The sequence below is a fragment of the Palaemon carinicauda genome, chromosome 24 (assembly GCF_036898095.1).
Source record: "Palaemon carinicauda isolate YSFRI2023 chromosome 24, ASM3689809v2, whole genome shotgun sequence".
NCBI lineage: Eukaryota > Metazoa > Arthropoda > Malacostraca > Decapoda > Palaemonidae > Palaemon > Palaemon carinicauda.
The window spans coordinates 100,104,597-100,118,011 of NC_090748.1; the positions used below are offsets into that span (position 1 = coordinate 100,104,597).

The 13,415-nt window shown below is 37.3% G+C and overlaps 1 protein-coding gene across 1 annotated transcript in view; it reads right to left on the reverse strand.

The window, feature by feature from the left end:
- LOC137618240 (uncharacterized) overlaps nt 1-13,415 on the reverse strand; it is a 406,446-nt gene that overhangs the window by 1,956 nt on the left and 391,075 nt on the right. Inside the window, exon 17 of the mRNA XM_068348391.1 lies at nt 8,080-8,272. Within this exon, the coding sequence (XP_068204492.1) occupies nt 8,080-8,272 (193 nt within the window). The remainder of the gene's footprint in view (nt 1-8,079; nt 8,273-13,415) is intronic.

A 13,415-nucleotide genomic window follows, 5' to 3' on the forward strand; every position in this document is an offset into this window, starting at 1 on the left:
TTTCACCAATTTACAGTGCAGTGTGCATTGGAATGTGCATTTAAATGAGCAGGGCAACGTGAAAACTTTGCAATGTGCATATTGCAATGCAATGCAATGCATATTGCAATGCAATGCAATGCATATTGCAATGCAATGCAATGCATATTGCAATGCAATGCAATGCAATGCAATGCAATGCAATGCAATGCAATGCATATTGATATGCAATGCATATTGATATGCAATGCATATTGATATGCAATGCATATTGATATGCAATGCATATTGATATGCAATGCATATTGATATGCAATGCATATTGATATGCAATGCATATTGATATGCAATGCATATTGATATGCAATGCATATTGATATGCAATGCATATTGATATGCAATGCATATTGATATGCAATGCATATTGATATGCAATGCATATTGATATGCAATGCATATTGATATGCAATGCATATTGATATGCAATGCATATTGATATGCAATGCATATTGATATGCAATGCATATTGATATGCAATGCATATTGATATGCAATGCATATTGATATGCAATGCATATTGATATGCAATGCATATTGATATGCAATGCATATTGATATGCAATGCATATTGATATGCAATGCATATTGATATGCAATGCATATTGATATGCAATGCATATTGATATGCAATGCATATTGATATGCAATGCATATTGATATGCAATGCATATTGATATGCAATGCATATTGATATGCAATGCATATTGATATGCAATGCATATTGATATGCAATGCATATTGATATGCAATGCATATTGATATGCAATGCATATTGATATGCAATGCATATTGATATGCAATGCATATTGATATGCAATGCATATTGATATGCAATGCATATTGATATGCAATGCATATTGATATGCAATGCATATTGATATGCAATGCATATTGATATGCAATGCATATTGCAATGCAATGCATATTGTAATGCAATGCATATTGTAATGCAATGCATATTGTAATGCAATGCAATGCAATGCATATTGCAATGCATATTGCAATGCAATGCAATGCAATGCATATTGCAATGCATATTGCAATGCAATGCAATGCAATGCATATTGCAATGCAATGCAATGCAATGCAATGCAATGCATATTGCAATGCAATGCATATTGCAATGCAATGCAATGCAATGCATATTGCAATGCAATGCATATTGCAATGCAATGCAATGCAATGCATATTGCAATGCAATGCATAATGCAATGCAATGCAATGCAATGCATAATGCAATGCAATGCAATGCATAATGCAATGCAATGCATATTGCAATGCAATGCATATTGCAATGCAATGCAATGCAATGCATATTGCAATGCAATGCATATTGCAATGCAATGCATATTGCAATGCAATGCATATTGCAATGCAATGCATATTGCAATGCAATGCATATTGCAATGCATATTGCAATGCATATTGCAATGCATATTGCATATTGCAATGCATATTGCATATTGCAATGCATATTGCAATGCATATTGCATATTGCAATGCATATTGCATATTGCAATGCATATTGCATATTGCAATGCATATTGCATATTGCAATGCATATTGCATATTGCAATGCATATTGCATATTGCAATGCATATTGCATATTGCAATGCATATTGCATATTGCAATGCAATGCAATGCATTGCAATGCAATGCATTGCAATGCAATGCAATGCAATGCAATGCATATTGCAATGCAATGCATATTGCAATGCAATGCATATTGCAATGCAATGCAATGCAATGCAATGCAATGCAATGCAATGCAATGCATATTGCAATGCAATGCATATTGCAATGCAATGCATATTGCAATGCAATGCATATTGCAATGCAATGCATATTGCATATTGCAATGCATATTGCATATTGCAATGCATATTGCATATTGCAATGCATATTGCATATTGCAATGCATATTGCATATTGCAATGCATATTGCATATTGCAATGCATATTGCATATTGCAATGCATATTGCATATTGCAATGCAATGGATATTGCAATGGATATTGCAATGCAATGGATATTGCAATGCAATGGATATTGCAATGCAATGCAATGGATATTGCAATGCAATGGATATTGCAATGCAATGCAATGGATATTGCAATGCAATGCAATGGATATTGCAATGCAATGCAATGGATATTGCAATGCAATGCAATGCATATTGCAATGCATATTGCAATGCATATTGCAATGCAATGCAATGCATATTGCAATGCATATTGCAATGCATATTGCAATGCAATGCAATGCATATTGCAATGCAATGCAATGCAATGCATATTGCAATGCAATGCAATGCATATTGCAATGCAATGCATATTGCATTGCAATGCATATTGCATTGCAATGCATATTGCATTGCAATGCATATTGCATTGCAATGCATATTGCATTGCAATGCATATTGCAATGCAATGCATATTGCAATGCAATGCATATTGCAATGCAATGCATATTGCAATGCAATGCATATTGCAATGCAATGCATATTGCAATGCAATGCATATTGCAATGCAATGCATATTGCAATGCAATGCATATTGCAATGCAATGCATATTGCAATGCAATGCATATTGCAATGCAATGCGCAATGCAATGCATATTGCAATGCAATGCGCAATGCAATGCATATTGCAATGCAATGCATATTGCAATGCAATGCATATTGCAATGCAATGCATATTGCAATGCAATGCATATTGCAATGCAATGCATATTGCAATGCAATGCATATTGCAATGCAATGCATATTGCAATGCAATGCATATTGCAATGCAATGCATATTGCAATGCAATGCATATTGCAATGCAATGCATATTGCAATGCAATGCATATTGCAATGCAATGCATATTGCAATGCAATGCATATTGCAATGCAATGCATATTGCAATGCAATGCATATTGCAATGCAATGCATATTGCAATGCAATGCATATTGCAATGCATTGCAATGCAATGCAATGCATATTGCAATGCAATGCATATTGCAATGCAATGCAATGCAATGCAATGCAATGCATATTGCAATGCATATTGCAATGCAATGCATATTGCAATGCATATTGCAATGCAATGCATATTGCAATGCATATTGCAATGCAATGCATATTGCAATGCATATTGCAATGCAATGCATATTGCAATGCATATTGCAATGCAATGCATATTGCAATGCAATGCATATTGCAATGCATATTGCAATGCAATGCAATGCATATTGCAATGCAATGCAATGCATAATGCAATGCAATGCATATTGCAATGCAATGCAATGCATATTGCAACGCAATGCATATTGCAACGCAATGCATATTGCAACGCAATGCATATTGCAACGCAATGCATATTGCAACGCAATGCATATTGCAACGCAATGCATATTGCAACGCAATGCATATTGCAACGCAATGCATATTGCAACGCAATGCATATTGCAACGCAATGCATATTGCAACGCAATGCATATTGCAACGCAATGCATATTGCAACGCAATGCATATTGCAACGCAATGCATATTGCAACGCAATGCATATTGCAACGCAATGCATATTGCAACGCAATGCATATTGCAACGCAATGCATATTGCAACGCAATGCATATTGCAACGCAATGCATATTGCAACGCAATGCATATTGCAACGCAATGCATATTGCAACGCAATGCATATTGCAACGCAATGCATATTGCAACGCAATGCATATTGCAACGCAATGCATATTGCAACGCAATGCATATTGCAACGCAATGCATATTGCAACGCAATGCATATTGCAACGCAATGCATATTGCAACGCAATGCATATTGCAACGCAATGCATATTGCAACGCAATGCATATTGCAACGCAATGCATATTGCAACGCAATGCATATTGCAACGCAATGCATATTGCAACGCAATGCATATTGCAACGCAATGCATATTGCAACGCAATGCATATTGCAACGCAATGCATATTGCAACGCAATGCATATTGCAACGCAATGCATATTGCAACGCAATGCATATTGCAACGCAATGCATATTGCAACGCAATGCATATTGCAACGCAATGCATATTGCAACGCAATGCATATTGCAACGCAATGCATATTGCAACGCAATGCATATTGCAACGCAATGCATATTGCAACGCAATGCATATTGCAACGCAATGCATATTGCAACGCAATGCAAATTGCAACGCAATGCAAATTGCAACGCAATGCAAATTGCAACGCAATGCAAATTGCAACGCAATGCAAATTGCAACGCAATGCAAATTGCAACGCAATGCAAATTGCAACGCAATGCAAATTGCAACGCAATGCAAATTGCAACGCAATGCAAATTGCAACGCAATGCAAATTGCAACGCAATGCAAATTGCAACGCAATGCAAATTGCAACGCAATGCAATGCAATGCATATTGCAATGCAATTGCAATGCAATGCAATTGCAATGCAATGCAATTGCAATGCAATGCAATTGCAATGCAATGCAATTGCAATGCAATGCAATTGCAATGCAATGCAATTGCAATGCAATGCAATTGCAATGCAATGCAATTGCAATGCAATGCAATTGCAATGCAATGCAATTGCAATGCAATTGCAATTGCAATGCAATTGCAATGCAATGCAATTGCAATTGCAATGCAATTGCAATGCAATGCATATTGCAATGCAATGCATATTGCAATGCAATGCATATTGCAATGCATATTGCAATGCAATGCATATTGCAATGCATATTGCAATGCAATGCATATTGCAATGCATATTGCAATGCAATGCATATTGCAATGCATATTGCAATGCAATGCATATTGCAATGCAATGCATATTGCAATGCAATGCATATTGCAATGCAATGCATATTGCAATGCAATGCATATTGCAATGCAATGCATATTGCAATGCAATGCATATTGCAATGCAATGCATATTGCAATGCAATGCATATTGCAATGCAATGCATATTGCAATGCAATGCATATTGCAATGCAATGCATATTGCAATGCAATGCATATTGCAATGCAATGCAATGCAATGCAATGCATATTGCAATGCAATGCATATTGCAATGCAATGCATATTGCAATGCAATGCATATTGCAATGCAATGCAATGCAATGCAATGCAATGCAATGCATATTGCAATGCAATGCAATGCAATGCAATGCAATGCAATGCATATTGCAATGCAATGCAATGCAATGCATATTGCAATGCAATGCAATGCAATGCATATTGCAATGCAATGCAATGCAATGCATATTGCAATGCAATGCAATGCAATGCATATTGCAATGCAATGCAATGCAATGCATATTGCAATGCAATGCAATGCAATGCATATTGCAATGCAATGCAATGCAATGCATATTGCAATGCAATGCAATGCAATGCATATTGCAATGCAATGCAATGCAATGCATATTGCAATGCAATGCAATGCAATGCATATTGCAATGCAATGCAATGCACATTGCAATGCAATGCAATGCACATTGCAATGCAATGCAATGCACATTGCAATGCAATGCAATGCACATTGCAATGCAATGCAATGCACATTGCAATGCAATGCAATGCACATTGCAATGCAATGCAATGCACATTGCAATGCAATGCAATGCACATTGCAATGCAATGCAATGCACATTGCAATGCAATGCAATGCACATTGCAATGCAATGCAATGCACATTGCAATGCAATGCAATGCACATTGCAATGCAATGCAATGCACATTGCAATGCAATGCAATGCACATTGCAATGCAATGCAATGCACATTGCAATGCAATGCAATGCACATTGCAATGCAATGCAATGCACATTGCAATGCAATGCAATGCACATTGCAATGCAATGCAATGCACATTGCAATGCAATGCAATGCACATTGCAATGCAATGCAATGCACATTGCAATGCAATGCAATGCACATTGCAATGCAATGCAATGCACATTGCAATGCAATGCAATGCACATTGCAATGCAATGCAATGCACATTGCAATGCAATGCAATGCACATTGCAATGCAATGCAATGCACATTGCAATGCAATGCAATGCACATTGCAATGCAATGCAATGCACATTGCAATGCAATGCAATGCACATTGCAATGCAATGCAATGCAATGCACATTGCAATGCAATGCAATGCACATTGCAATGCAATGCAATGCACATTGCAATGCAATGCAATGCACATTGCAATGCAATGCAATGCACATTGCAATGCAATGCAATGCACATTGCAATGCAATGCAATGCACATTGCAATGCAATGCAATGCACATTGCAATGCAATGCAATGCACATTGCAATGCAATGCAATGCACATTGCAATGCAATGCAATGCACATTGCAATGCAATGCAATGCACATTGCAATGCAATGCAATGCACATTGCAATGCAATGCAATGCACATTGCAATGCAATGCACATTGCAATGCAATGCAATGCACATTGCAATGCAATGCACATTGCAATGCAATGCACATTGCAATGCAATGCACATTGCAATGCAATGCACATTGCAATGCAATGCACATTGCAATGCAATGCACATTGCAATGCACATTGCAATGCAATGCATATTGCAATGCACATTGCAATGCATATTGCAATGCAATGCATATTGCAATGCACATTTGCATTGCAATGCACAGAGCACATTGCAATGCACAGAGCACATTGCAATGCACAGAGCACATTGCAATGCACAGAGCACATTGCAATGCACAGAGCACATTGCAATGCACAGAGCACTGCACATACCAATGCACATTTGCAATGCACATTGCAATGCACATAGCACATTGCAATGCACTGCACATTGCACTGCACATAGCACATTGCAATGCACTGCACATTGCACTGCACATAGCACATTGCAATGCACTGCACATTGCACTGCACATTGCAATGCACTGCACATTGCACTGCACATAGCAATGCACATTGCACTGAACATAACACTGCACATGGCACATAGCAAAACATAACACTGCACATGGCACATTGCAATGCACATTGCACTGCACATAGCACATTGCAATGCACATTGCACTGCACATTGTAATGTTAATTGCGCATTGCAATGAACATTGCCAAACTTTCCGTATTGCAACGTGCGTCACACTTAGATACAACAAAAACCAAAATATATAAGCGAAGACAACAAAACTAAAATGAATTAGCCAATACAGTTTTATAGAAAAAAAAAATTCAAACAGGAAAATAGATTGAAGATTGATTATCTGAAGAAAATTATTAGGAGGAAGTATAGAGAAAATTACAGTATGAAATTAACAAAGTTTTCATGAAATATGTGAATCATTTTTGCCAAAATCCTCAAGTTGTCAATGTATAATAAATTTAAAAGAAATTATTGTTGTTTAAATAGAGCCTCTTAAGATACCACCAAGATCTATGAAGAAATATTCTGAAACTTTTATGATTACTAATTAGTACAAGGTTAATTAATTGAGTAAAGGAGCGAATAATAATTGGGCATGTATCTAAAAATGATCGACTCCATGTCATTTGCCAATGTTATTTTAGTTCCTCAGGGAAAACTATCAACCAATAAAAAAATTAACTACTTCAATTAAAGATTTTTCCATGCGGATTATCACGACACAGACTAACTTTAAATGAACGGTTTATTCCAATAAATAATAAGATATGTTGAAGCCATAAAATTGTTCATATCACCGGTGATATGGCAAGATATGAATCTAAAAGTAATTAAAGTTTTGCTCCAAGTAACATCGAATTCGCTGTGTACACAAATATATTGAGAGTTCGTGTACATGAGGCTTTGAGAGGTTGGTAACATTAAAAAGGTTCTTATAAATATCAAGTTTACTTTTTCGATTTTAAGGAACCGAGTTTTAATACATAGAAAAAATTAAGAGGTATTTTTCATTCATAGAGTAAAATATTTCACTGCAAATGGAAGTCGTGGATGTTGCGAGAGAGAGAGAGAGAGAGAGAGAGAGAGAGAGAGAGAGAGACTTACTTGACAGTACACCAAAGTCCCGAGTATCCTTCTGGGCAGGAGCACACCCCAGGACTGACGCAAGTCCCGCCGTTGCTACATGGTGGGTCGCAGACGGCCGTTGAACAGGTGGGGCCTGCGTACCCAATTCCACAGCGACACCTTTCGACGCCTATGCACACTCCCCCGACGCCACATCCATGAGAACACAGAACTGGAAGAAAAGACAAATTAATCCCCTGAAGAGCCTAATTAGTCCTCTGAAAAGCCTAATTTCCAATTCACATTATTATCGAAGCTTCAGAAGTATTCGACACTAAAGTAAATGGATGAAATGTCATATATGCAACTTATCTAGCTGATACACGTTTAGTCTTAAAAATGCCATGTGGAGTATCTTCCAGATACCCTAACGTTTAAGCAATGTTCACGGGAGCTTAGAAATATACGAGACAGAGGTCACGGGACCTTAGAAATATACGGGGGAGTTCACGGGAGCTTAAAAATATATGAGACAGAGGTCACGGGACCTTAGAAATATATGAGGCAGAGGTCACAGGACCTTAGAAATATACGAGGGAGTTCACGGGAGCTTAGAAATATATGAGAGAGGTCACGGGAGCTTAGAAATATACGACGAGAGTTCACGGGAGCTTAGAAATATATGAGGCAGAGGTCACGGGAGCTTAGAAATATACGAGACAGAGCTTAGAAATATATGAGGCAGAGGTCACGGGAGCTTACAAATATACGAGTCAGAGCTTAGAAATATATGAGACAGAGGTCACGGGAGCGTAGAAATATATGAGCTTAGAAATATATGAGACAAGAGGTTACGGGAGCTTAGAAATATGAGAGAGAGCTTAGGAATATATGAGAGATTCAATTTCTTTTATAAGCTGCATTTTTAGAAATGTTATTTCCCTTTGTTCAGCAAGTAATTACCAAATACAAGTCTGCCGTTTAATTTCTAACAAAAGCCAAAAACTATAAATACAAAAACCATTTGTGGAAGAAAGTACTTTTATTTACCTTATAACATGCACTTTCAGGTCATATTATCTGTGAAATTGTTGTGAGAATATAGTCGGGAAATCTCTGAAATTTTATAAAAATGTTTAGTATATCAAAAGTTAATTTGACATATATTCACACTTATGGGATAGTTATTTATATAGTATTTTTTTTTTTGATTTACGAAATAATGTAATAAACCTTTTTTTTTTAACCTTACGGAGTTTTATCTCATGTAAAATTATCTAATGTGGTCTCCCATTATGCTTTAAGATTTTCTATAGGTGAATAGTAATAAAAAAATACCTCCCATTTTTCTAACTTCGTTTACCAAAAAAAAACAGATAAAAAGGAAGCTTCAACAACACAATTTAGCTTTGTAAAAATAACTAAATGATCATAACATTATTTAACAGGAAAATATTTACACAAAAAGCCTCCCTTTCTTGTTCCTTGAAATTCACCTGTTCCCATGAACAAGAAAATGGGCGCAGCTGTGAAATCTACAAGCTAAAAAATGCAAGAATCTAAGTGTTCCCAATTGTTGTAAAATCAGTCCCTTTCCGAAAAAAAAAAAAAAAAAAAAAGAACCGAAAGATTATGGGTCACGTATCCTTATTCTAAGGACAAAATCATGAGGGGAAAGCTTATATCACGAGTTCCTTTTCTAAGTGCGAAATCAAGGGGTTGAATTGTCATAAGTCTCTTTTCTAAAAACAAAATCATGAGGGAAAGATTGTGTCAGGAGTCCTTTTCCTAAGAGCAAAATAAAGGGGAAAAGATTGTGGTACTACTCCCTTTTCTAAAAAGAAAAAGAAAAGACATGAGAGAGAGAGAGAGAGAGAGAGAGAGAGAGAGAGAGAGAGAGAGAGAGAGAGAGAGAGAGAGAGAGAGAGAGAGTATGGCTAACAAGTTCCTTAACTGCGCACACAATCAAGAGGAAAGATTATGAGTCAGGAGTAATTTTTCTAGGAGCAACATTAAGAGGGGAAATTGTCATGAGGCCCTTTTCTAAGAGCAAAATCAGGGGGGGGGGGAAGATTTCGGGTCGCAAGTCGCTTCCCTAAGCACAAAATCAAAGGAAACGATTTTGAGTCCTGAGTCCAATTATGTTCACGAGTCCCTTTCATAAGAACAAAATGAAGGGAGGAACAATTTCGTTCACGGGCCCCTTTTCTTGGACCAAGATCAAGGGGGAAAATTTTGAGTAATGAGTCCCTTTTCTATGAATAAATTCAAGGGGAAAAACTATAGTTACGACTCCCTTTTCTAATCATAAAATAAATGGGGAATATTATGGGTCACGAGTCCCTTTTCCAAGCACATAATCAAGAGGAAAGATTATGGGTAACGAGTCCCTTTTGAAGAACAAAAAAACGGGGGAATATTATGGGTCACGAGTCTCTTTTCAAGCAAAAAATACAGGGGGAATATTATTGGTCAAGAGTCCCTTTTCAAGCACAAAATAAAGAAGGAATATTATGGGTCACAAGTCACTTTTCTAAGCACATAATAAAGGGGAAAGGTTATGGGTCAAAACTCCCTTTTCAAGCACAAAATAAAGGGGCAATATTATGGGTCACGAGACTTTTCGCAGCACAGAATAAAGGGTGAATATTATGGGTCACGAGGCTCTTTTCAAAGCAAAAAATAAAGGGGGAATATTATGGGTCACGATTCACTTTTCAAGCACAAAATGAAGGGGGAATATTATGGGTCACGAGTCCCTTTTCTAAGCATAACAAGAAGGTGGGAATATTATGGGTCACGAGTCCCTTTTCCAAGCACAACAAAAAGGAGGAATATTATGGGTCACGAGTCCCTTTTTGTAAGCAGAGAATAAAGGGGGAATATTATGGGTCACCGAGTCCCTTTTCAATCACAAAAAGGGGAATATTATGGGTCACGAGTCCCTTTTCTAAGCATAAAATAAATGGGGATTATTATGGGTCACGAGTCCCTTTTCCAAGCACAACAAAAAGGGGAAAGATTATGGATCACGAGTCCCTTTTAAAGCACAAAATAAGGAGGGAATATTATGGTTCACAAGTCCCTATTGAAGCACAAAATAAGGAGGGAATATTATGGTTCACGAGTCCCTTTTTAAGCAAAAAATAAGGAGGGAATATTATGATTCACGAGTCCCTTTTGAAGCACAAAATAAGGAGGGAATATTATGGTTCACGAGTCCCTTTTGAAGCACAAAATAAGGAGGGAATATTATGGTTCACGAGTCCCTTTTCAAGCACAAAATAAAGGGTAATATTATGGGTCACGAGTCCCTTTTTAAGCACAAAATAAGGAGGGAATATTATGGTTCACGAGTCCCTTTTGAAGCACAAAATAAGGGGGAATATTATGGGTCACGAGTCCCTTTTCAAGCACAAAATAAAGGGAATATTATGGTCACGAGTCCCTTTTGAAGCACAAAATAAGGAGGGAATATTATGGTTCACGAGTCCCTTTTCAAGCACAAAATAAAGGGGGAATATTATGGTCACGAGTCCCTTTTCAAGCACAAAATAAAGGGGAATATTATGGGTCACGAGTCCCTTTTCAAGCACAAAATAAAGGGGGAATATATGGTCACGAGTCCCTTTTAAGCACAAAATAAGGAGGGAATATTATGGTTCACGAGTCCCTTTTAAGCACAAAATAAGGAGGGAATATTATGGTTCACGAGTCCCTTTTGAAGCACAAAATAAGGAGGGAATATTATGGTTCACGAGTCCCTTTTGAAGCACAAAATAAGGAGGGAATATTATGGTTCACGAGTCCCTTTTCAAGCACAAAATAAGGAGGGAATATTATGGTCACGAGTCCCTTTTGAAGCACAAAATAAGGAGGGAATATTATGGTTCACGAGTCCCTTTTGAAGCACAAAATAAGGAGGGAATATTATGGTTCACGAGTCCCTTTTCAAGCACAAAATAAGGAGGGAATATTATGGTTCACGAGTCCCTTTTTAAGCACAAAATAAGGAGGGAATATTATGGTTCACGAGTCCCTTTTGAAGCACAAAATAAGGAGGGAATATTATGGTTCACGAGTCCCTTTTCAAGCACAAAATAAGGAGGGAATATTATGGTTCACGAGTCCCTTTTTAAGCACAAAATAAGGAGGGAATATTATGGTTCACGAGTCCCTTTTTAAGCACAAAATAAGGAGGGAATATTATGGTTCACGAGTCCCTTTTGAAGCACAAAATAAGGAGGGAATATTATGGTTCACGAGTCCCTTTTGAAGCACAAAATAAGGAGGGAATATTATGGTTCACGAGTCCCTTTTCAAGCACAAAATAAAGGGTAATATTATGGGTCACGAGTCCCTTTTTAAGCACAAAATAAGGAGGGAATATTATGGTTCACGAGTCCCTTTTGAAGCACAAAATAAGGAGGGAATATTATGGTTCACGAGTCCCTTTTCAAGCACAAAATAAGGAGGGAATATTATGGTCACGAGTCCCTTTTCAAGCACAAAATAAAGGGAATATTATGGTCACGAGTCCCTTTTCAAGCACAAAATAAGGAGGGAATATTATGGTTCACGAGTCCCTTTTCAAGCACAAAATAAAGGGGGAATATTATGGGTCACGAGTCCCTTTTCAAGCACAAAATAAAGGGGGAATATTATGGTCACGAGTCCCTTTTAAGCACAAAATAAAGGGGGAATATTATGGTTCACGAGTCCCTTTTCAAGCACAAAATAAAGGGAATATTATGGGTCACGAGTCCCTTTTGAAGCACAAAATAAGGAGGGAATATTATGGTTCACGAGTCCCTTTTCAAGCACAAAATAAAGGGTAATATTATGGGTCACGAGTCCCTTTTGAAGCACAAAATAAAGGGAATATTATGGTCACGAGTCCCTTTTGAAGCACAAAATAAGGAGGGAATATTATGGTTCACGAGTCCCTTTTCAAGCACAAAATAAAGGGGAATATTATGGGTCACGAGTCCCTTTTCAAGCACAAAATAAGGGGAGGGAATATTATGGTCACGAGTCCCTTTTCAAGCACAAAATAAAGGGGGAATATAATGAGTCAGAGTCCCTTTTCTAAGCACAAAATAAAGGGGAAATATTATGGGTCACGAGTCCCTTTTCAAGCACAAAATAAAGGGGGGATGCACAAAATGAAGGGGAAAATTATGGGTCACGAGTCCCTTTTCAAGCACAAAATAAATGGGGAATATTATGGGTCAGAGTCCCTTTTCAAGCACAAAATAAAGGGGGAATATATGGGTCAGAGTCCCTTTTCAAGCACAAAATAAAGGGGGAGTATAATGATGGGTCAGAGTCCCTTTTCAAGCACAAAATAAAGGGGAATATTATGGTCACGAGTC